General features: G+C 37.6%; 1 protein-coding gene across 1 annotated transcript in view; it reads left to right on the forward strand.

The window, feature by feature from the left end:
* LOC126185019 (pre-mRNA-splicing factor 38B-like) overlaps nt 1-27,035 on the forward strand; it is an 80,289-nt gene that overhangs the window by 34,757 nt on the left and 18,497 nt on the right. The window contains exons 3-7 of the mRNA XM_049927743.1: nt 3,266-3,390; nt 6,141-6,292; nt 8,329-8,389; nt 13,152-13,271; nt 24,313-24,701. Of these exons, the coding sequence (XP_049783700.1) occupies nt 3,266-3,390; nt 6,141-6,292; nt 8,329-8,389; nt 13,152-13,271; nt 24,313-24,701 (847 nt within the window). The remainder of the gene's footprint in view (nt 1-3,265; nt 3,391-6,140; nt 6,293-8,328; nt 8,390-13,151; nt 13,272-24,312; nt 24,702-27,035) is intronic.

Raw genomic sequence — 27,035 nt, forward strand, 5'->3', positions numbered from 1 at the left:
TGATTTAAATCCCATTTCCACAGGCTGACAGTTTCGGAAAGCCACAGTGTCAAGGTTGCATCGAGACGCGTGGAGTGAGGTCGATGGCCTGGTATGGCATAACTGGTGGGCCGGTGGTTATGTGGTTGACATGCAGAAGTGTCATCTGCAGAAGCGGTGTCTCTGCTAATGCTACTGAGCTGCTAGGGCATTGGCCAGTGGACACTGGCCTGGTTTTGCTGCTGGGCTGCTGTCCCGGCTTGCCGGTGTCTGCGCTGTTACAGTGGGATGCCTACAGTGATGATGTGTGATACATTGCCATGTCTACATTTGTGTTTTCAGTGACTCCTTAGAAGCAGCCACACTTGGTGCCTTGCCATACATGAATGTTTTAATTTATAGTATTGGATATCACGATCCCTTTTCAGTGTATACTTTTACTGTGTCAAATATTGGAGATATAACCAAAAGCTTGAAAACTGTCACTGAATTTACTGAGAGATCTGATCTTGAACCTTTTCCTCCTGCCAGCAAATACCATTTTAAAGAACCATGCAACTGGTACTGTAAGCCACACATTGTAGGCTTTTATTTTTTTCCTTCTGTAATGTTGATAATTAATTTGCCAATAATGCTAGTATGCAAAAGAGAATGATCTATTACTGCAAGAAATGAATTGTGTCTCACTTTTCACCAGCTTCATACGCATATATGAGTAGATCCTTCTGTCTCCCCCTAGCTTATAGAAAAGTCCAACGATGTTCGCTTTCTGCTGCAACATGTTTTGTGAGAGCACTTCACTTTTATCATGGGAAATTTTCTCGACATTGAGATATCAAATTTTTATATCGAAGATATCCCTACCAAGTTTCAGTGTCCTGCTGACCAAGTAATAACACATCCAGACTATACTTTCAAGGAATGTGAGGACAAGCTCTTTGGGGATCTATCTTAACTGGTTCCAATTTCACCTTTTTGCTAACTGAAATAATACTTGAAAAGGGCTACAGGCTGCTGCATTCATCTGTCACAACCTTTTTTATTACTGTGTTGGCACCGAGGACATTGTCAGTGTATTAATTATAGTTATATATGTTAAAAATGTTGACAAGTGAACAGAGATTCAGGATCATAACTTTATTAATTAATGTTCATCCATTTTGGGAAAGCATCCCCCCCCCCCCCCATCCTCTCCTCCTCCTCCTCCTCCTCCTCCTCCTCCGTCTTCACTAGTGAGCTTAACAGATTGCACAATGTTGACACTACAAATATACAAGTGCTGGGCTAAAATGCACATACAGTGTTGGCACAGCTCTTGTGTTGCTTGCTGATGTTGGAAATTCATTGACATTGGTCATTAACCAGTCCGGTCATAGTATAAATTAGCCATTGTTAATCACTGAATCCAATGGTTTCTTTTAACAGAAGACACAGAGTCATTACATTTGATTTCAATGTGGGTAGTGTCAGAATCAGTTTTATTGGTCTGGTAGTTACAAATTTTAAATTTGCTTGCTGATCTTCATATTTATTTTCTGAGTGGGGGGGGGGGGGGGGGGACAAAAAAAAAAACTAAACGCAATGGCACGCTGACCTATAGCAGATCCTTAGGCTTATGTTAGGTTGGAAATGTTACAATTTGATTGACAGTTGGCAAAATCAATGAATGTGAGTGGAAAGAAACTAAATGTACTGACTGTGAGACCTTTAGCATAGCCTGAGACCTGGGTTAGGTTTTAATGTGACAGTTTGGCTGAAAGCTTGTGAATCGAATGGATCTCAACACAGAAATATGATTGCCATAACTGATCTGTAGTTTAACCCAAGTTCTTTATTGTATTAACCTACTTGTATGTCTTATTTCGATTTTTTTTTTTCCCCAGACTCTGTGACAGTGTGATTAGATTTTAACATAATAGAACAAAATACCAGATGACTTTTCGTGTGAACCATAGAAAATTGTGAACAACCATTCAGATCTGCCAATAATCAACTCTCAATTTGTTGTATTCAGTTTCCATCGTTCATCATGTGAGTTGTTGCCAACCTATGCTACGCAACAGTGCTGACCCCATAAGTGCACTTTTATCCAAATGATAGTAGTAGTAGCTTGATATAGTAAATGGCTAGTTTGAAGTGCAGAATAATATGTAGCCAAATGACTACCAGTGTGTTCCACATTTATATAACCAAACTGTCATTGTGTCACCTGATTGGCAAAGAGCCCCCACAATCACAAAGTGTGTCTGTGAGGTAATAAAGTGACAGATGTATGTTGGTGAAGGGATGTACCCCACCTTGCTTTTCCTATTGTCTTCAAAATACTTCAAAGGCTGTTGTGCTCTTTAATTATCCTTATTGGTAGGAACGTCGTCGTAAAAGACCAGTAATCCAATACATCAACATATCTGTGTGGTTTACCTATGCTAATGTTGTGGTAATGAGATTACCAAACATGATCCAAAAGAGCATGCTATATAATGAATAAATACTTGTGAAACGTTACCAGTAAGTAATTATTTGCCCACATTTGTGAATTGGTCGAATTTAAATACTGAGATTTCCCAGCAGATTAAAACTGTGTGCAGATCTGGACTCAAATCTGGGAACTTAGCCTTTCACGGGCAACTGCTGTTCCAGCCGAGCTATTAAAGCACAGCTCACAACATGGCCACACAGCTTTACTTCTGCCAGTACCTTGTCTCCTACCTTCCAAACTACACAGAAGTTGTTCTACATACCTTGTGGGACTGCCATTCTGTGAAGAATGGATACTGCAAATATGGGGTTTAGCCACAGCCTGGGAGATTGTTTCCAGAATGAATTTTCTGCCAGCAGCAGAGTTTTTGCTGATTTGCAACTTCATGGCATAAGAAATTTGGAAAGTAGAAGACGAGGTACAAGCAGAAGTAACGTTGTGTGTGCAGGATGTGTGCCATGCTTGGATAGCTCCGTCAGTAGAGCACTTGACTGTGAAAGGCAAAGGTCTCACTGTTGAGTCCTGGTCTGACACTGGTTTTAATCTGCCAGCAAATTTCAAATCGCTTCACACTCCACTGCAGGGTGAAAATCCATTCTGGAATTTCAATAGTGTTTACTTTTTGTATTAAGCTGGTATTACTAATATAATTGTCCAAGGCATTTTGCAAGAGTAAACAAACAACTAACCAAACTAAACAGTGACGGTTTTCATGCTGTTTATTATATTTTTATGTTTATTTTACTTGTTAAGATTGTACATTGGTTAAAATTTTGGATTTATTTTAATTTCATTGTTTGATTTCAGTCAATCTATATGAACTCAAAACATATCATGAGGTCATTGATGAAATTTATTACAAGGTTACCCATCTAGAACCATGGGAGAAAGGTAGCAGGAAAACAGCTGGCCAGACTGGAATGTGTGGCGGAGTGAGTATATCTTCAGTTGCTCCAAGTATGGAACATTGTTTGATGTTCATGTTTTGTTTACTTTACTTTACGTTATTTACCAATTAGTAGAGAAATTGAGTCTTCGATGAGCATGTAAACAAGAATGAAAACTTCGATGTTTCACACTATACACACCAACAACCATCTGTCTGATGGAGCATACAACATGATTCATCTGAAAAGGCCACCTTTTGCCACTAGTCCCAATTGTGGTATTGATGTGCCTTTGTCACTGATGAACAGCAGTGAGTTAGGGTGCATGAGCCGGGCACCTGCTGCGGAGGCCTGTACACAGCAACATTCACTTACAGTCATTGAGGAGACACTGTTGGTATCACCATGGTTCATCTGGGTGGCTAGTTGCTGAACAGTTGAACATCAGTTTGCTGGTACACATCTCTGCAATTTTTGTTCACCCCTGTTATCTATGACTCCTGGTGCACCACAGTTGCCTCAGTGTTGGTTTTGGATTGCGCCATGTACTTTAACCACAACGGCATGCAAACAGTTTACAAACTTGGCCATTTCGAAAATGCTTCCGCCCTTGCTCCGAAAGCCAGTGATCATGTTCATTTGGGCATCAGATAAATTGCTCCATTTCCGCTTTATGATGATTCCACTTTTTTCTGCATCCCCCTGATGCTCTTTATGTACCATCCACTGCTAATGCTGCCACCTACCGTCTGTGAGTGGTTGTTGTACTTTAATGTCAAACACAGACAGTTGTCACATTAATGTGACTAGACCGCATAAAAATAAATAAATAAAATGTGATTGTAGAGTGGACATGTAAACAAATGTATTCATAAGAGTTCAGAGAACAGTGTCAGAAAAATCATTAATAAAAATGTAATCGTTCCTCTCTGTAGTGAAGATAAGAAAAATTGTAAGAACGTTGTGTATATGCTGGGCATTACAATCAGAATTCCTAGAATTACGAACAGAGACAAAAATAAGCTTTAATACCTCATTTGATCTGATGATTTATTACTCACAGGGTGTATACGACCCGGGACAATGAGGAAATCAGGGAAAAACCCGGGAACTTTCTCATCTGGGAGAAAACAGGAAAAGCCCGGGAATTTTTCGGAATCCTGGGAATTTTTGATTGTTTTAGCTTTCAGTTAAATTTTTGTAATTTTGTCTTTTAAGAATTGATTCTCTAGCAAAGAATGTTACTGTATCCTGCTACTGGAGAATGATACTGCAGCAATAAAATATAAACGAGAGGGGGAAAAAAAAAGAAACTTTAATGGCAAAGGAAATGCGCAATTTACAACAACAAAATACCGTGCACGCACAAGCGTTTGCAAATAGAAAAAATTTGTCAAAGGCCGTAGGGCGAAGACTGTATTTCTTCATAACAATAAACTGCTTGCAATGAGCATGTTGTCACAACTGTTCACATTAAGGTCGTTTGACCAGTTGCCAGCGGGCTGTTGCGCATGCGCAGTTGACTCACGTACAAGCAGTACCTTCTCCCGCTTCCCGCTACTTGAAGTTTGGCTGTTAGCTATATCGGCAGTAGCAGCAAGCATCCAGATGCAAACGAGAAAAATTTTTCTCGCGCGCCCTACCTACCAGATTCGCGCATGCACAGAGTTGTCTGAGTTGTAGTGGGGAGGGGGTTAGTCTCCATGTGACCTGTGTTTACGTTAAGTGATTTCGCTGCTTCTCTTTGTGTACAGCTCTCACGTCAAATGAAAACAAAATGGATTTCTGTGGCCAGGAACTATCAAGTGAATTAAAATACATTCACATAATTACGGAGGGCAAAAATATATTATTAGTTTCAGTTTTCTGATATTATTTTATTTCCAAGTTAGTAGCAGTCAAGCATTAATCGCCTTGCAGAACAATGAATTTATTTTTGCAAGTTTGCTAAAGAAAATATGGCTTTATTAATCTTTCCGCTGAGGCAATCATTTTATTTGAAATGAAGTGTTTCATTCTACAGTATTGGCTAGTTCCAACTGTTCGCTGAATTTCAAGTGGAAGTCCAAGTGCACGTTATCATCTTCTGCCATGTATGACATTATGCCATAATAAAGAACCAAAAATGAGATCGTAGAGTACTGGTACTCCAAGAAAATTTACATCCCAAAAACCACACTGAAAAGCTTAATATCAAATGGGACCTACTTCATTGTGAATCTGTAAAAAGACAATTTGCACTTCAAGCCGAATTATGCATTTTAGTATGGTTTACAAAATTCTGGTGCTCTTTGGAGTATCCTCCAATGCCCTGTTCCTTTTATGGTGTAATGTAAGCTCTCTTAGTGCTTTATACACACGAACATGCGGGCTTCCTACACCACTGCAGTTGCACACGCACAATAATGCCTGTTTTCTGGCGCTCTCTGGCAACTGGTAAATCGAACCTATTTCTAACAGTCTCTGGATAGTATTGCGAACGGTGGTTAGAAAAGCGTTACTTTCAAAGTAAATTTCTTTTATGTTACGTGTGAGAAAGTGAGATGGAGTTCTAAATCACAGAGCGTTTGCAACTGAACAGTATGAGGACCAGCCACTTACAAGAATTTCGAGCCGAGACATTTATGTCATAATTTTAAATTTACTGACACATTTATGTCATAATTTTAAATTTACTGACACATTTTGTTGAATCTTAAAGTATAACACACACAAAAAAAGACTACTATAAATCACCATTGTTTCAGTAAATTATTTATTAAATAGTAAAATGACGTAAGTCTGTGTTTTAATAGGTTCGTGGAGTTGGTGCAGGTGGTATTGTCTCAACAGCTTATTGTTTGCTATATAAGCTGTTTACGCTAAAGTTAACGAGGAAACAAGTGAATGGTCTCTTAACCCATCCAGATTCACCTTATATTCGAGGCCTGGGGTTTATGTACATAAGGTAAGTTTCATTTTCTTTAGGAAATGTGGCCAAATAGTTTTATTTTGTGGAATTACTTAATTAACAAGCAATTTATATAATCACAAACAAATGTGTCGGCACAGTACGTTTTTTTGTATGCAAAATATTGCTCCTTAGCAACTTGATATGTAGCTTTCACATTCTTATTGTAGCTAATATTAAATTGAAGAGTAATTAACAGCCGCACATAGCCATTGGGCCTTACTACAAAATGTGTTAAATAGTGGAGAGTTAATATCGCTCAATTCTCCCTCCCTCATCCTTTTCCTTCCTGAAGTCCACTTGCCTGTACTTCTAATTTCTCCAGAATTGTGATTCTAATCAAGCTTGTACCAATACTTAATTTACATTTTCATTTTTTTACACAACATAAAAAAATTTGACCCTGTCCCCTTCACTCTCTGCAAAGAAAATGAAAATGTTGCATGATACAAAGGTGTTAATTGTTTATTTTGTGTGTGATTGAATAGTATGTAAGATGGACACGCAAAGCTCTGAACTGATGGACTCGATGGGAACACAAATATAGCATACAGAGTGAATATACAAAAAGAAGTGTGTATGAAAGCTGGAAAGCTGTTTGGAAAATCTTGGCAGAACGTAAGCTGTAGGTAACTGCAAGAGCAAATGTAATACTCAAAATGGGATAATATTTTAGCAAAATCATTACATTGCCATACTCCAAATAGTGTAACTTACGTCTGCTTGTGGTCGATGTACCCGAGTGCATTTCACTTCGATACTGATAGGAACATTGTATTCTCTTGTAGTTTTTTATGTGAAGTTTAAGTGCAAAGAAGTTTTATCTTGGAAAGAGACATGTTTGGGTTAATTTTCTTTGGATTTGTTGTGATGATTTCTCGGTTACTCCTGTGCCAGGGTACTACATTGCACAAGATGGGGGTCAACTCATCACTCACATTCTTTTCAAAACAGTGGATCTATAATGGTTTACTTATTTGTTTCATAAAACGAAGTAGATAGTACATCATGCTGCTGTGAAGGAAGCAGCTAATACTGTTGATTGTTGCTATCATGGAGATGCTGCTGAGATAAGTTTTCTCATACAGGCTCTAGCACAGATACAGTAGATATTTTTTAACGGCTAACTCTCAAACATTTCACACATCACAGTCATGGTATTTGAATGTGTGTTCATGGAGAAGTTACATCTAGAGGAAAAAAAGTTTATTCTCCAGATAAAAATTACAGTTTTGCACATTGCAATACACACAACTTTTGAATACTTCCTGAGCATATTTATCTGAAATGCAGCTATGCAGTTGCAATGAAATTGGTATGTAGGTGATATCAATCTCATACCCACACACCCTTTACTGTTGTCACCCTCAGCTGTAGATCTTTAGCTAGCCATTGACAACTTTAGTGCAATTGTACATTTAACATATAATATAGTTTAAAACTAACAAAAGCTACTTTCCTCACTTAACAGAAATTACCCAATACCACTGCTTTTTGTTGTATTTTATTTTTCTGGTTAAATTTTCAGATATGTTGATCATATTATTTTTGATATTTTAATCAAGTGGATCTCCTAGTTTCTGTGCTCGCAGTCGTTCCCTATTGATACCCATTTCCGTTTGTTCAGTTTTATGTTTATGAGTGTCTTTGCCAAAATTAGGATAAGAAGCTCCATGAACAGAAAGTAGTTCACAGATCTTGGAGCCTCAGAACAGTATATTAAACAGAAACTAAAAGTCAAGAAATTAGATATATAAATGGTAATCAAAACTCTAAACAGTTAAGAATTAAATGAAGGAAAAGAAGTTGATGTATGGCAGAGAGAACTCAATTTTATCATTATACAGAAGCTTGCATGTTGATTTAACCCACAATTGTGTGTCTTCAATTAGACTAATGGAAAAAATATCATTTCTTCAACTGTCCCCACCTTTGAGGAAGTAAAAAGTATTTTTAAGGATACAAAGTAAATAATTTACTTAAAACAGATTTTTATTTTCATGACTGACTCATATTTATATGGCAATTTTTAGGTATACTCAGCCTCCACAAGATTTGTGGGACTGGTATGACCCTTATTTGGAAGATCCAGAGGTATGTTTTCCAAGTGACTGACATTAATACAAACGTTTCAGATATTACTCTGAAATTGTAGTTATCATTGTTTTGTGGCATTTAAGATTTGAAGTGACACCTGATTGTAATGGCTTCACCAGGCAAAACACAGTTAATTTTAAGATCATATTTTAAGCAATGTAAATTTACTTTCCTGAGTGTAAAAGTATTCTTTTACATTTTGTTGCAATCATAGTGATTGATAGTACTTTTTCCTTCAGAGTTAGCTATTTCTTTATACATACTGTAAAAAAGTCAAAATATATGGGGTAAGTAAAGTTCTGATTGTATTTATATCTGTGATGTAGTTTTGGGAGTTTTTATTCACAAACCTTAATATTACTGTATCATTTGTGCAGTCACGGAAGGAAAAGACTAGGCATAGTTTCCAAGGGTCAATTAAGAAGCATTACTTAACTTCAGTACTGCAGATGCACAGCCCACGAACACAGTGCGTAAGGATATTACAGGCATTTAGAAATTTAATGAAACAAGTACCGGGCATAGTAGTTAAAAGTTCATTTTAAAACTTACTTTTTAATTTACAAAAAGTGATTTTGTGCTAAACTGAATGTAGTACTGTGGTAGATCCTCCTTTGAGCTTAGTGCATATAGATATGAGGGTGTGTGAAACTTTCACCACACAAAAAAAGCCATTGGTAGCAGATAAAATATTTTGGTGTGCTATTCTTCATTGTTTATTTTGTACCAACTTTAGACCCTTCTTTTGGTCAGTTGGTGTTTTGTTTTCAAAGTATCCGAGAAAGATTCTCTTGCCAGTATTTTTACCTAATTAACTCCAATCTTTTTATGGTATGTATGTTCTTGTGAAAACCTGATTTTAGATATCCAATAACACTTCATATGTTCGAGTGGAAGTCGTGGGTATTTAATACTAGAGTGTGGAAATGACCCACTAAAATGATGGGACCATAATTACAAAATACCAATGATCCCATTAAAATGTAATGTTTAAGGAACTATTAAATATGGTTACTGTTCCATTGACCATATTAGTTCCACTGGATTTATATTCAGTTCCAGATTTAAATATAGGCATATACTCATTCTGGGTTTATTACATCTGACCAGACGAGACTAAGACCAATTTTAGTAAATGAGATCCCAGGTATGGTATAAAAGCAGTGAAACATCTAGGTCAGAAAGGTACAGTGCATTTAGTGAAGACATGATTATTATTTTAAGATGGACTGAAAACAAAATTTAGTTTCTTACCCTGCTTGTCATGTGATTAAAAAAATTTTTTTTTATTAACATTCATAATTTGTGAGGTCAGAGATGATACTGTAAGAAAATTCTTTGCCTGGAAGCTACTTTCAGTTGTAAGATGCATTCACTGTAAATTAGAACAGCTTTGCATAGGAGAGCTTGTCAGAGGTTTACAAAAAGTTTGAAGATATGATGAAAGCCAAAATGTTGTTTAGTTAGTAGACCTCTCTGTCAGAATGGTGAATCTAATACAGGATTCCAAACAACTGAAACACCTGTCAACTGAATGTAATCAGGGCTTCTCAGAAACCAACAGGGCAGCAAAACCCCTATTGCCTTTTGCTCTGAAGAAATCAGTACACCTGTGAAAACTTCTTCAGTGCAAATGATGTGACTTTGCTGTCAGCATGTACCTGTTTGTTAGCTTCAGTTAGCAATACACGAAATTACTTGACAGTGTCTGCTTTGTTCAGATATTCAGTTGTTAATTGGGAAAGCTTTGGAATCAATGAAAAAATCTGTGTAGATTTTGTATGTAGTTTGGTAATTACTCATTGTTAAAATCATGAGCATGCATGCAGCACAGGTCATTTTCTGGTGGCTGTGATGCAGTCAAACTTGGTAGATGAGAACTGGTATATTACAGTTGTAACTCCCGCCATTTTTTAGACCTGGTGAGTATTTAATAAATAAGACAGCAAATGCTGTGTGTTGTTGGAAAAGCATAACATAATGTGTTGCTCAAACAGTAAAATCTGCCAAGTCTCATTATATTGCTTCTCATAAAGAATTAAATGTTCTATACCCACTGTTACACTTGTCTGATAAGGAAACAACAATGGATTTTTTTCATACATGTCACATACAGTGCAAATGCGATACCTCATACCGTATCCTTGGGTCTCTGAAAGGTTTGTAAATTGCAGATGATTTTCTGTTGTCAAAAAGGCTGTTGGTTGTGTGCTACTAGTATTACTGCTGCTGCTGCTACTACTACTACTACTTCTTCTTCTTCTTCTTCTTCTTCTTCTTCTTCGTTTAGGTATAGACACCTTGCAGAGAAGACATAAAAACGCACAGAACTGCTCTGATGTGACATTTTGTGATTTAACTGTACAACTTAAGTAGGAATACAAGAAGTGGAATTTGCCAGGAATTTTAATGTACTTCACTGCAATCTCTCAGACTGTTAATGAATTGCTCTTTTTTTTACACACAGGGTGATTCAGTAAAAAGTTACAGTAGCACAGCATTATATGTACTCAGAGTGTAGCTAGAAATGATGTTTTCTCTCTTTGCATAAAGATTGTGATGCATCAGTTGTATAAAAAATGTGACCATGAAATAAGAAATTTTGAAGTATTCTCTGTGTGTCCAATGATTGCATCCATATGCATGCTGTGGAAGGAATAAGAAAACTGTTACTGCTCTTGTCGCCTGACTGACAGGTGGGTCACAGAAGTGGAGGCACATTGTGTTCCAAAACATAGACTAGAGCACCTCACTACCTCATTCCCACAGAAACTATTAGTGATCATGAGTTTATTGAATCACCTTGTACACGCCATCATGATCATTTTCAAAGTTTGTTGCCTTTTTCTGAATTCATAATCTATAACATATTTTATTAGGGCTGTGGATATAGGTTTATGTTGACCAAGTTTACATGAGAGGCAGCTTCTGGAAGACAAAAACTGAATTTCAGAAACCATTTTTCACTGTCGTGTTTACATGTTAATGCATTGATTTTACATTCATCAGCTGTTTTGCGTACATGACCTCTGAAAATCAGTTTTTCCAGTTTTTGATTTAGTCAGCGCAATGGCTGTTTTTCCCTTCAGTTAAATATTGGAGGTAGACAACTTCATGCTCAGATCAGTGTTTACATGTTTCCATCACTGCACAAAAAGTCACTCCATCCAAATTAGTCAAAAAATTTTGAAAACAAGATATAATTTGCTGACTGAAGCACATTTCAAAATGGTTGTGCATTTACATGGGAGGAAAAAAAATCAGATCTGGAAGAGGATGTCCAGCAGTTAGAACTGCATTTCCAGAATCAGTATTGTGCTGTGACAAACCAGAAACGATATTGGGAAATCTGTTTATGAAATTCGGTTTCGGAAGCCTCATGTAAACGTAGTGATCCATACACTTCGACTCACATGCAGCATACTTGCTTCATGTTAACTTATAGATGCTTGTTGGGTCCTATAATAGGTTTTGTATTCTTTATTCCATATTTTGTAAATGTAGTGACAGTTTACATGATTAATTTAGTACTTTTTGTGACTTCCAGTCTATTAACATCTTTTTTTAGAAACTTGTCTTTAGGAAGATGTAAATATGGTAGAAGATGTTTTCTTTTGTAATGCTTGAGAGCATTAAACAAGCAGCAGATATCATTGAACTGCCTTTAGGGAGTGTTTTTATGTATTCTTCTTGTGATATGTTGTTTTTACAGTATTAATGCACAGATCTTTTTTCATCAGTTGTGTGTTTTTGAATGCCCTTTTTTAATAATGTGGTTAGTAAATGTATCTTCCTAATATGAAGCAAATGTTGCAAGATGAATTATATGTTTAATACTGATTCTTAAGTTTTTTGTCTTATCTGTCTTCATTTCTTGTCTTGTATGTTTTCATGTTATCTGCATTTAATGTAATAACAAATTCCATGTTCCAACAGGACCGAAGTCCAGCTTCATCCTAAGAATTACGGAGTGCAACTTTTGTGCTTCAAACCTTGTTTAACTGCAAGTACTAAGTTGTATATTGTTCTTGATGAATCTTTAGAAATATAAACAGTTGAGTTGATTATGGTGTACTTGTGTGTTACATATCAGTCACCAGTTAAATTTGTTGAAACTATATAACTATCTGGCAAATAAAATATTCATTTAGTCAATTACTCATGATCATGATCACCTTTAAGACATGTTAAGGGACACATAATTGAATATTTTTTGGAGTTCCAGTCACTTACTAGCAATTTTGTACAGTATACTTTGGTAGCCTATTTGCATTGTTTCATATATTTCTTTCTTCTCACTCAGTTTATTTCATTGCTTGATGGTACAGATTTTCTCAAGTACTTCAACAAGAAAAACATGAATGAATAAAATGTATGTTAATATAACTGACTTGAAAGCTATGTAACATATATGCATATACAAGTCTCCCAAAACTACACCTCAGACTTCTAGCAGGTAATATTCATGTCTAGCTTCATCTATGAATGAATCATATCAATTGTGTAAAGCGGTTCTGAACTCAAGCATTTCGTTTTTAGAGGGACAGATTTTCATTTTCTACTTTAATCTTGTGAAACAGCTGTAAAATTCCATATGCTAGATAACTGTATTCCTTGTTAGAAGCTGAGGTCCTAACTTACACCTTTGAAATAACCTGTTTCTCACTTAAAAAGTGAAACAACCATTTTTAAATGATACTTTCACTTTTGTTGTCTTCTCAAGGAAAGCCAAATAACGTTGTGTGTTGTATGTTTTCAGGAAATGGATGTCAAAGCTGGTGGTGGCCAAGTTATGACTATTGGTGACATGCTCAGAGCATTCCTGACAAAACTGGAGTGGTTTTCAACCCTTTTTCCTAGAATACCTGTACCTATTCAGGTATTAGTCAATTTTAGCAAAAATTCTTGTCAAATCTAATACTAGATTTTAATAAATTGTCATTCTTTCTGTAATTAAAGTGAGTGTACCACAGTCTTTAGTGTTTGTTCTGTGGATAAATACATGCTCTTTTTGAAGATTTAATGAAGAATTTTGCCTTAGCAGGTGGAATTTGAAATTTATGTGCAACTGGATGTACTTAAATGTAATAGTCCAACTTTCTGAAAATTAAAAATTTAAGAAAGACGAATGAGCAGTCACAATACTGATTCAGTATTCTTTTAGTTTTGTACTCAAGAAACTTGATTTCCAAATCGCTACTTTCGATGTATAGTAGTGTGATGATTCATATCTTGGAGCAGAGGTGTACGTGACGTCTCTGTCGGGGGAATCCTTGCCGCATCTAGAAATAAACTTTCCTGCAGGCAAAAGGGGAATGGGCTATACAAGAGGAGCGGAGTAAAGCCGAACGAGTGAACGCCAATCGCTGTCTGATCATGTTGTTGGTTGGGTTTGTGAATGATCAGCATTGTTATAATTACTAGGGATATCCATAGATTCAGACTACCAGAGTGGAAATAAACAACTAACAGGTAAGGAAGATTACGTATTATCTTCTCAGTGTATCCAGGAAAATGAAACTTTGTCAGAAAATTTTTGGCCAGATCACTACACTAGTAAGGGCCAGTTGTACAGTCCCCATCTAGCAGCCGCTTAAGTTCTATTCTGGAAGTAGCACGGAAAATGGTTTGTACGAACATAACAACGCCTAATTGGAGAATAATCAGGGACAACTAAACCAGTGATTCTGGCAGGGTTAGTGAAGTTAACCGGCGAATAAGGTTTGACAAAGGCAGGAATAGTTCCAGAATTAGTCATGACAAGATTGTTTATTAGAACTAGGAAGGCGAAGAAACGGGGACATCACACAAATTAGGGATGACGATTCCAAATTTATATAAAAATATCGTACTACTACTTTTCGATCTCGTGCTCGAGAAACTGGAGCGTATGAATGAAATGTGAAACTGTTTTCTAACAGAAAGCTTTTTGCTTGTAGTAGGCCTAATAGGCATTTTTTGTTGGTCTTCGTGAATTATATTCTGTCGTGTTATAAAAATGACCATTTGTGCCAAAACAGTATTGTTTATTTGGTGCGTGTTAAAATTTCTGCAGCGTTAGAAAGGCCTATTTTGTTTTATCTAGCAGACAGTGACAAAATAGATGTAATCAGATCAAGAAACCACGCCAGTCTTGGGTACTATTTGTATTAACAGCTTATGCAGTATTAGATAACAATATTTCGATTTTTCATGTAGGAAAACGTTTGACGAATTGTGATGAGGTAATAGATACTTTCGCAGAAAGGAAAGCTTGCCATGTAAAGCTGTAGCAAGATTAGAGTGAAAACAATGCTAGGCGCTAAGGATTGAAGAAATGTGTACTGTATTGCTTGTCTCTTGTCTTTACGGGTTTTATGTATCCTATATTTAATTTAACGTCACCCAAAACAGGAAGTTATTAGCTAACAGGCAATAAAGAGTGCAAATTTTCTGAGGAGTTCTTGTTCTCACGATTACAAATTATCCCATCCAGTATTAATTGCGAGGTTTTTTTCTTTTTTAAAGATGGGCAGGATGTCAAACTGAGTGACTGGGAGCAGGAGAGGCACCACAGGACATTTTAATTTCCACTGTCCTGAATATAGTTTGATGGCATCCAGTAAAAAATATACACTTTTCAATTCCACAGAGCGAAATACAGTGACGTGTGATAAAAGAAGTCAGTGTGGCACTGCACTCTGGCACACTTAAGACCAAATAACATGTCTTACATTTCCTCGAACATCTATGTTTTATGTATCAGACTCTTCAGAATGATGTGCGCTACAAAATGAATACAGGGTGTTACAAAACGGTATGGCCAAACTTTCAGGAAAAATTCCTCACACACAAAGAAAGAAAATATCTTATGTGGACATGTGTCCGGAAATGCTTACTTTCCATGTAGGAGCTCATTTTATTACTTCTCTTCAAATCACATTAATCATGGAATGGAAACACACAGCAACAGAACGTACCAGCATGACTTCAAATACTTTGTTACAGGAAATGTTCAAAATGTCCTCCGTTAGCGAAGATACATGCATCCACCCTCCATCGCATGGAATCCCTGATGCGCTGATGCAGCCCTGGAGAATGGCGTATTGTATCACAGCCGTCCACAATACGAGCACGAAGAGTCTCTACATTTGGTACCGGGGTTCTGTAGACAAGAGCTTTCAAATGCCCCAATAAATGAAAGTCAAGAGGGTTGAGGTCAGGAGAGCGTGGAGGCCATGGAATTGGTCCGCCTCTACCAATCCATCGGTCACCGAATCTGTTGTTGAGAAGCGTACAAACACTTCGACTGAAATGTGCAGGAGCTCCATCGTGCATGAATCACATGTTGTGTCGTACTTGTAAAGGCACATGTTCTAGCAGCACAGGTAGAGTATCCCGTATGAAATCATGATAACGTGCTCCATTGAGTGTAGGTGGAAGAACACGGGGCCCAATCAAGACATCATCAACAATGCCTGCCCAAACGTTCACAGAAAATCTGTGTTGATGACGTGATTGTACAATTGCGTGCGGATTCTCGTCAGCCCACACATGTTGATTGTGAAAATTTACCATTTGATCATGTTGGAATGAAGCCTCATCCGTAAAGAGAACATTTAGAACATTTGCACTGAAATGAGGATTGACACACTGTTGGATGAACCATTCGCAGAAGTGTCCCGTGGAGGCCAATCAGCTGCTGATAGTGCCTGCACACGCTGTACATGGTACAGAAACAACTGGTTCTCCCGTAGCACTCTCCATACAGTGACGTGGTCAGCGTTACCTTGTACAGCAGCAGCTTCTCTGACGCTGACATTAGGGTTATCGTCAACTGTATGAAGAATTGCCTCGTCCATTGCAGGTGTCCTCGTTGTTCTAGGTCTTCCCCAGTCGTGAGTCATAGGCTGGAATGTTCCGTGCTCCCTAAGACACCGATCAGTTGCTTCGAACGTCTTCCTGTCGGGACACCTATGTTCTGGAAATCTGTCTCAATACAAACGTACTGCGCCACGGCTATTGCCCCGTGCTAATCCTTACATCAAATGGGCATCTGCCAACTCCGCATTTGTAAACATTGCACTGACTGTAAAACCATGTTCGTGATGAACACTAACCTGTTCATGCTACGTACTGATGTGCTTGATGCTAGTACTGTAGAGCAATGAGTCACATGTCAACACAAGCACCGAAGTCAACATTACCTTCCTTCAATTGGGCCAACTGGCGGTGAATCGAGGAAGTACAGTACATACTGACGAAACTAAAATGAGCTCTAACATGGAAATTAAGCATTTCCGGACACATGTCCACATAACATCTTTTCTTTATTTGTGTGTGAGGAATGTTTCCTGAAAGTTTGGCCGTACCTTTTTGTAACACCCTGTATACGTTTGAAAATTCGATTTTTAAAGATTTTTGATGTCAATTCTCAGACGCTTGGGGGAGGGGCGGGGGGGGGGGGGGGGTTGGCGGCAGGGGGCACCACTATCTTAGTATTGTCCTGGTTCGGAAATATCATAGATCTGGGGCTGATGCGCAGAGCAGTCTGAGTTATAGTGGGGAAGTGTGTAGTGTCCACGTGACCCTTGTTTCATTTAGTCAGTTTGCTGTTTCCTCTTTGTTTACTGCTCTCTCGTCAAATGAAAACAAAATGGATTTCCGTGGCCGGGAGCTGTCAAGTGAATTAAAATACATTCACATAATTACGGAATGCTAATATATGTTATTAGTTTCAGATTTTATTTTATTTCCACTTTTCTGACAGCCATGCATTAATCGCCTTGTAGAACAATGAAGTTATTTTTGTCGGTTTGCTAAAGAAGTTTGGTTTTTATTAATCTTTTATGCTGAGGCAGTCAATGTGTTTGAAACAAAGTGTTTAGTTCCACACTATCGGTTAATTTCAATTGGTCGGTGCACTTCAAGTGCACATTTTCATCTTGTAGCATGTATGGCATTATGCCATAATAAAGAATAAAAAATGAGTTAATATGGTACCGGTACTCCAAGAAAATTTACAGCCTGAAACCCACATTGAAAAACTTAATATCAGGTCGAGGCCTTCTTCATTGGCAATCTGGACATACGAATGTGCTCTTTAAGTATGCACTTTAAATGTGCCATTTTAGTATGGTTCACGAAATGCCAATGGTCTTGGAGTATCCTCTGATTTTTTTTTAATGACGTAATGTAAGATCTTTTAATGTTTTGCACGTACAAACATACGGGCTTCCTGCGTCATAACAGCTGCCAAAGTGCGGTGGTGCCTGTTATCTGGCTCTCTCTGACAACTACTGAAATGAACCTATTTCTAACAGGTCGCGGGAAAATATTGCGAATGGTGGTTTGAAAAGTGTTATTTTCATAGTAAATTTCCTTTTACACAAGTCGAACTGTGTGCGAGAATGTTACGATGAATTTCTTAAATCACAGAGCGTTCGACGACGAGCCATTAAGAAGTATTTTGAGCCCAGAAGATCAGACATTCATGTCGTTATTAAGAGCAAATTGATGTAGTGCTATGGGAAGCTCTCTCTCCTCTGTGGTAGCTAATTTATTTGTGGAAAACTTTGAGGACAAGTCACTGTACTCGGCTAAAAATTTTAGTGGCCCATATGTGTGATATATCTTAAAGTGTAACACGTGCAAAAAATATCAACCTCATATGTGAAAGCTGAGCTTCTCTTGCAGCTTATTAACCCTAGAGACCAATATTATATGTGAAAGCGTTGCTTTTCTTGTAGCAACACTATGTATATTAATTTAAAACATTAACTTTTCCTGTTTGTGTATCCGTGCTGCGTAACAGTGATGTTGCTGGCTACATCACGTGTCCTGTGGTCTGAATATCTGCTGTCATCAGCTGGCGGGATCACGTGACATGAGCTATGACTGGCTTACAAAAGCACATCGCAGTCTCAATTACAATTGTTCGGAAAGTAACATGCGATGTTTGGTGGAATTCGAATTTATGCTTTCGTAATAGGAAAATATGTAGTGTACATGTTGCTGCACATCAAAAATCTTTCCAAAAGAAGTTTTCTTCCGTGAGTTTTGTTATCTAAAGTGCCGGGAAATTCTACGCCCATGTATAAAAACATAACCATTCAAAGGATTGATAAGTTTTACAGTTCCGAGATAAAATATACTGTCGCTTAATAACACGGAAAAAGTGTATTTTTAACTGGGAAATCCGGGAAATTTTTTTCCTTGTCTGCGAATACACCCTGTTAATGATGTGAAGAGATTAAACTTTTCGAATTGTGGTATCTTCTTCTTCAGGAGAATGTAATTGAAGCTAATCACTTCAAAATTTACTTAATGACATGGGTATTTCATCGATTTGTAATAACCTTAGAAAATATTAGTTGCAATAATGGCAGGAAATCAGAGCCGTGTTGCTGAAAGAACTATTAAGAAGGGAATGCTGCTCAGTTTTAAAACTTGGAAGTTCCCATTGATGAAAAGGAAAAGTTTTTTTCCAATAGAAGCGTGATAAGCCAGGTGTGTTGTTGTGGAGATATAAAGTGACAGAAGGTAGTGCAAACAACTTCAAAAAGTAACATGATTGACTAATGGAAATGAAGCATTAAAGGCAAAAGTGTTTTATCAATTCAGTTGTGGGAGATTGCCAATTGGTGAATGGCAGCCATCATGGAATTATTGGCTTTAAGAAAAAAAATTATATTCTATAGTGGGAAGTGGTTAGGGTAAGAAAGAGAGCAGAAATTCGTATATAATGAATATGCATGAATGGTCTCCAGTTTTCTGTATAAGGCTGTAGCCACAGTGGCAAGGATATTGGGGGTTATGACCAACATCGGCCAGAGATGGCCGATCTTTTCAAATCAGTACACCAGTACATGCGCAGTCTAAATGCAACCGACTTCAGTGCCCCAACGTATAAACTTCGCAGTACAGTCAGTGGAATTCAAATTGGCTTGTTTCCTTCAGACAGATCGGCTGACGTTCCCAAGTGCAAAACATGGATGGTGAGAAATTTTTTTAGTTCAGTAGAAGAAAGGAGTAGTTTTTGGTGACCTGAGGATGAGAAACAATAACAGGGATGTATCTCAGAATCATCAGTTTGAAGTTACTACTTTATTGGAAATCTCAGTTTCAGACAACTTAAAAATTTAGTAATAATTTATTCAATGTTACCTTATATTACAATACGCATGTTCTGTGGCTATCTAGCCATTTTAGCCTTATGTCTATATCTAGTGCCATATGTCATTTTCAACGTAGGCAAAATCTATATAGGAAATTTTGGGCCTAGGTTATAACCTCAAGTAAGTGTGTGTGTGAGTGAGAAATGTTATGTATGTCCATTTTGATGTTTTTAAGTTTCTGTCGTGGATTCTTTTTGGGTTGTAGTAGGTGGGCATTAGCTGTCTGTGAATTACTGTTTACTGGCATTTTTATGCCAGTGGTGATTCTGTTGTATGAGGTGGTGTTTAGATTTGTTGTATATGTTTTCACTTTTCAGTACTTTAGGTATTCAGAATATCTTATTTTGAAATTTATGATTGTCTTTCATACTTATGCTAAATGATAGTCATTGACAGTTAATCAACATATGTCTGTTTTGCTGACTTTATTTGAAGTTGTGCAGAGTGTGTGTAATTTTTCTTTTCAATGTCACCGCAAATCATGACAAGTATATAATAGAACATTTCTCTCTTCATCTCAAATATGTTAGTTGGTAAATACCAGATGTGTTGTTGTGTTTGTCTGTGCTTGTGTTGGTTGTCCTTAGTTTTCTCTGTGTGGAGTTGTCTGTCCTGTAGGCTATTTTTAGCCCTTGTTTTTTTTTTGAGTATGTTGCGTATTCTGTGGGCTGCTTTGTTGTTGTAGGTGATAGTGAACCACTTGTTTGTTGGAGTGGGTGTTTCTTGTTCATGTGTGCTCATGAGTGTGTTGTGTGTTTTTGTTAGTTGATGAGAAGGCTTTTGTTTTTGTGTGTTGGGTGTCCTGTTTAATTTTTTGGTTCAGTTTATCCATAGTGTTTGTATCATATCCATTCTCTACAGCTATTTGTCTGATTGTCTGTAATTCACTGTTATTGTTGTTTTCAGCGAGTGGAGTGTTGTTAAGTTTGTGCAGCATATATTGGAAACCGGCTAGTTTGTGCGCAATTGGATGATAAAAATGTTTGTGAATGGCTGTGCTGGTGGTGGTCTCTTTCCAGAATATGGAGAATTGGTGGTGATTGTTGTGTCTGTAGGTTGCGAGGTCAAGGAAAATTAACATTTTGTCATTTTCAGTTTCTATGGTGAATTTTATTTTTGGGTGGACTTTGTTTATATCACTGTGGAATTGTTGGATGTGACTGGGTGCTTAATCTAGAAGGCATATGATGTCATCTACGTAATGATACCAATACATTATCTGGTATTGTTTGGATCTTACTATTGTTTCAAAGCCGAAACTGAAGCAAGAAATTAGATACTTAAAAACAAGCAGGAACTCAATGTTGAACTATTCAGAATTCACCTGGAACTAGGAAATCACACCAAAGTCTCTGAAATATTTAATGATATCATGAATACAGTCAAACAAAATACAGAAAAACAAATAAAAATAAAATGGAATAAACAGCAACAAAAACTAAACACACTTTTAAAACAAAATTAAGTCATTATACATAAAAATAAAAAACAAACAAATCACACATTCTACAAAGGTCTGGTCAACCTTACTGACATACAACTAACCAACCAAGAAATTAATTTTCTAAAAAAAGGCACAAAATACAATGTCAACACACACATTACACACAAGACAATGGAGAATCTTATCAGGTAAAGTGAGTATGTCAGAAAACAAGAAGAAAGAAACAGTAACGCAAACTTCACTGCAGGTCTGACAAGAGAATTAGTTGTAGAAGAAATAAGATACATAATAAAGGAAAACAAAAACAACATATTGACAGGAACAAAAACTGAAGAAGAAAAAACCTCCAAAAAAATAAAGAACAAACTTAAAAACAAAGTGGCACTCATTACGAGATCAAACAAGAGCAGCACCTGATAATAATAAAGCAGGATGAATACAAGGATAGAACCTTAAAATTTCTGGAAGACAACATAACAAAGCTAACCAGCAACCCAACACAAAGATACCAGAAAAACACACAAACAATTCTAAAAACAAAAACTCTCATGTCTATTCACAAAACAGAAAGCAAAATGGCTGAAAGAAAAAAAGAAAGAAAAGAAAGAAAGACTCCCCAAGCACCCACACTGAACAGCTTACTAAAGCTCCACAAGGAGGCATTCTGATACATTCCGTTGCCAATTTCAGAAGTGCACCCACATATCACTTACCCAGAGAAATGTACACATACTTACAGAAACATTACATACACACAAATAACAGAAGCATACACAACATCAAAGGGCTGATACAAAAAATCTAAGACATCAACATACCCACAACAACCATACTCGAATCATTTGACGTCACATCCATGTACACCAAGATCCCCACCACAGAAACCATCAACATCATTAGCCAACAATTAGAACAACAAGCAGAAATTCCCTAACCCCACATAAAAGAAATAGCTAGCATTCTAAAATGAATCACAGAGCAAAACTGTTTCTCATTTGACAATGAGTTCTACCCACAAGAAGACGGGATCCAATGGGGTCACCAGTCAATAGTTTCCTAGCCAACATTTTTCTCAATCACATTGAAAATAAAAAATTTGAAATGGTAGTAAGAGCCAAACAATACTGGGTAATATATTGGTATCATTATGTAGATGACATGATATGCCTTCTAGATTAAACACTCAGTCACATCCAACAACTCCACAATGATATAAACAAAGTCTACCCAAAAATAAAATTCACCGTAGAAACTGAAAATGACAAAATGTTACATTTTCTTGCCCTCACAATATAGAGATACAACAGCCAACACCAATTTTCCATATTCAGGAAAGTGACCACCACTAGCACAGCCATTCAAAAACATTCTAATCATCCAATTGCGCACAAACTAGTTGGTGTCCACAGACTGAACAACACTCAACTCACTGAAAACAACTGTAACAGTGAATTACAGGCAGGCAAATAGCTGTAGAGGATGGATATGATACAAACACTATGGATAAACTGAACCAAAAACTTAAAAAGGACACTCAAGAAACAGAAGCCTTCTCATCAACTTACAAACACACATAACACACTCATGAGCACACATGAACAAGAAACACCCACAACAGCAAACAAGTGGTTCACTATCACCTAAAACAACAAAAAGCCCACAGAATAGGCAAAATACTCAAAAGACAAGGGCTAAAAATAGCCTACAGGACAGACAACTCAACACAGATAAAACTAAGGCAACCAACACAAGCACGGACAAACACAACAACACATCTGGTATTTACCAACTAACATGTCAGGACTGCAAATCAGTTTACATAGGACAGACAAGCAGAAACTTTAATACCAGATACACAGAACACAGAAGAGCATTAAAAAGTAACAGCTGTCATTCCACATTTTATGAATGTCTTATGGACAAGAAACATAGCCCAACATACATCAATACTGACTTGAAAACTCTCAAATGCAGCAACAGCCCCCTACAAAAACTAATAATTGAGAAGAAAACTATCAAATACAAAAAGCTGTAGTTGAAGAAAAACAAGTAATAAATGAATACACAGTTCTCTGCAGTGGAACTCTGTTCTCTGTCCTCAAAGAATTATTAGATAATACCAACCTATAGAACCCCCCCCCCCCCCCACCTCCTCCATTACCCTGCACACAAATACACATAACACACACACACACACACACACACACACACACACAAAATTAAATAAGATTAATAATAATAATAATAATAATAATAATGAAAAATCTTCAAACCTACCACCCCCTCTCTCTCCCTCTCCCCCTCCCTCCTCTCTCCCTCTCCCCCTCCCTCCCTCCCTCCCTCCCTCCCCCACTCTCCCCCTCCCTTTCCCCCCTCCCTCTCCCCCGCTCTCCCCCCCTCCTCCTCCCCCCCTCTCCCCCTCCCCCTCTCTCCCCCTCTCCCCCTCCTGCCCTCCCCCCTCCCTCCCTCTATCTTTCACACACACACACACACACACACACACACACACACACACACACACAAATAGGCACAATAAAAACATAATACCTAAGGATACCACACCATGTAGTAAAAAGGTGGTTACCCAACATAAAATCAGACCCGAAAAGAAAACCATAAAATAATCCATGTTGCTACTACGAGGACCTTGAACACTGTGTCTGCTTCCAGTGCTGTGATGGAAAGTGACATTAATGCCAGACACAATGTATAGACTTTTAAAGTACATACTTTGAAAACTATTAATTGCATTCAAACCTGATTTTACTAAAAGTGTTTATTGCAGAATAATTCCAGTATGTTTAGGCAGATCCTATATTGTGAGATTATCAACAGCTGCATATTCTTCTTCACGAAGTTTCTCTCCTCTTGTAAAAGAGCTATTTTCTTCCAAGACACAACTGTCATTCAAGTAAGACAGTGTTCTGATAGCTAGGACATAAGTTTTTGTGTACTTGCTGTAATGGTATATGTCAGAGATCAGAGGATAATGTATTTACATTTTATTAAAAACATGCTATGGTTCCTTACATAAGGAATGACATTTTTTCTGGTAAAGTCAACAAACCAACTCCACCTTTGTATAATTATTTTCATATATTTTCCCACTGATTTATGTCCTTGTCTTTCCCAATATTTTTTCTGCTTCTTCGGTTTAAAAAGTCATACCAATATTTCCTGTAAAATGGCAAATAGTTTACACTATTTTTTATACACCATCATAATTGAGCAATAGGCTGTGCCATAATTGGCTCAAATGTTTCTACTAGCTATATTCAGTACTTGATGTGTTATTCCACATAACATTATTTTTGTTGCAGCAAAAACTTGAAAAAAAGATGTTAGAAAGATTTCCTCCTGTAGTATCACCCTCACGGCCACTGAAGCAATCACTACCACCACTGCAGTCAAGCAAAGAGGCAAGACATATCCCTGATGATGAAGTGTCTTTTGGGGAAGCAGAACGATTTTCAAGGCTCAGGAGGACGGATGCACCTCCACCAAGAGAGAGGCGGCAATCACCAGATAGAGCCAGAAGCAAAGAAAGGGAAAGAGATAGGAGAAGAGCTTACAGTTCTGAGAGGCGAAATAGCAGAGAAAAACATCACAGAAATAGCAGAGAAAGGAGAAGCTCGTACAGCCGTGAGAGGAGTCCTACGCGCCATCGAGAAAGAACACATGTACATAGAACAAAAAATGGCAGGGAAACGTAAGTATTTAACAATTTCTGCTTGTCTTAATATACTTTTGAAAGTAGTGATGATGAATTGTAGCTATACTTTACATTTAATATGTTTGGGAATACTATTTTAAATTCAGGTACAAATTATTTGATTATGTTATAATTGTAAGCCATCAAAATACAGTGGAAAGTGCAAAAGTTGTTCATATAACGTGGATTGAGGCTTGTTTACATGATGCAGCCATCTTTATTTGACCTTCCTTGTTTTTTACTACACAATTCCAGTCAAAGTATAATAATGGTTCTGTTGTATCCATGAGTGGTGAGTACTCCACAAGGTGTATTGCTACACACTTAAGTGATAGGGCGATTGCTGCCACTGAGACAGAGATCAGCAAAGTGTATGGGTGAATCTGGTTTCTGGAGTGCTGAGTAGTAAAAATCTCTGAATAGTCCAGTTCCAAGCGTAGTCAAAGTCCGGATGACAGCGAGCCAAATGTTGTGGTGTTGATAAATCCGCAGTAGTAAAGTCCAAGATGAGACTGCTGGAGTGAGGTGCCACATGTGCTTATAAAATTCATAGTTCCACAGCTAAATCAATTACTTTCTATAACACTAAATATTAGATTATCACTTTAATTTTCATTATACATGAGCATACCCAGTTGTTGTGGTGATTCTTGCTAAATCAGTCATAGAAAATATGGAAAATTGATAACTGAAAGAAATTCTAATTCTAAGTGCATTCCAATGTTTGTCGGGCTCATTAGTGCCATTACGTTGTGACAAAGCTGTGTAGGATCCATGTTTCCTGAGGTGCATGGCAAGGCCACTTGCTTGTTGCCCTGCACTGAGCCAGTGCTGGGCCATATCATATGGTGGCGAGTGAGAAGACTGTTGGCCCCATGTGAAAAAAAAGTGATAGGTGGGTTATTTTTCACTTTATCATTAATGTGAAATTTTCCTGTCAGTACTAATAATGTATTGTAGTACAGGGTGTATACGACCCGGGAATTCCGGGAAAAACCCGGGAATTTTTTCATCCGGGAGAAAACCGGGAAAAACCCGGGAATTTTTCGGAATTCCAGGAATTTTTCATTGTTTTAGCTTTCAGTTACATTTTTGTAGTTTTGACTGCAGAATTGATTCTCTAGCAAAGAATGTTATTGTATCCTGCTACTGGAGAATGATACTGCAGCAATAAAATATAAACGAGAGGGAAAAAAAATAAAACTGTAGTGGCAAAGGAAATGTGCATTTTACGACAACAAAACACCGTGCACGCACAAGCGTCTACAGATAGCAAAAATATGTTAAAGGCCGTAGGGCGCAGACTGTAATTCTTCGTAACAATAAACTGCTTGCTATGAGCATGACGTCACAACTGTTCACATTAGGTTCGTTTGACCAGTTGCTAGCGGTCTGTTGCGCATGCGCATTTGACTCGCGTATAAGCAGTACCTTCTCTCACTTCCCACTTCTTGAAGTTTGGCTGTTAGCTGCATCGGTAGTAGCAGCAAGCAGCCAGATGCAAACGAGAAAAATTTTTCTCGCGCGCCCTAGCTGCCAGATTCGCGCTTGCACAGAGTTGTCTGAGTTGTAGTGGGGAGGGGGTTAGTCTCCACGTGACCCGTGTTTACGTTAAGTGATTTCGCTGCTTCTCTTCGTGTACAGCTCCCACGTCAAATGAAAACAAAACGGATTTCTGTGGCCGGGAGCTATCAAGTGAATTAAAATGCATTCACATAATTACAGAGGGCAAAAATATATTATTAATTTCAGTTTCTGATTTTATTTTCTTTCCAAGTTAGTAGCAGTCAAGCATTAATCGCCTTGCAGAAGAATGAAGTTATTTTTGCAAGTTTGCTAAAGAAATTCCGCTGAGACAATCATTTTATTTGAAACGAAGTGTTTCATTTAACAATTTTGGGTACTTCCAACTGTTCGGTGAATTTCAAGTGCACGTTATCATCTTCTGCCATGTATGGCATTATGCCATAATAAAGAACCAAACATGAGATCGTAGAGTACTGGTACTCCAAGAAAATTTACATCCCAAAAACCACACTGAAAAGCTTAATATCAGATGGGACCTACTTCATTGTGAATCTGGAAAAAGCCAATGTGCACTTCAAGCCGAATTATGCATTTTAGTATGATTCACGAAATTTTGATGCCTTTTGGAGTATCCTCTGATGCCCTGTTTCTTTTATGGTGTAGTGTAAGCTCTCTTAGTGCTTTATACACACGAACATGCGGGCTTCCTACACCACTGCAGTTGCACACGCACAATAATTCGTTTTTGGCGCTCTCTGGCAACTGGTAAATCGAACCTATAACTAACAGTATTGCGAACGTTGG

This window comes from Schistocerca cancellata, chromosome 4 (genome assembly GCF_023864275.1).
Source record: "Schistocerca cancellata isolate TAMUIC-IGC-003103 chromosome 4, iqSchCanc2.1, whole genome shotgun sequence".
NCBI lineage: Eukaryota > Metazoa > Arthropoda > Insecta > Orthoptera > Acrididae > Schistocerca > Schistocerca cancellata.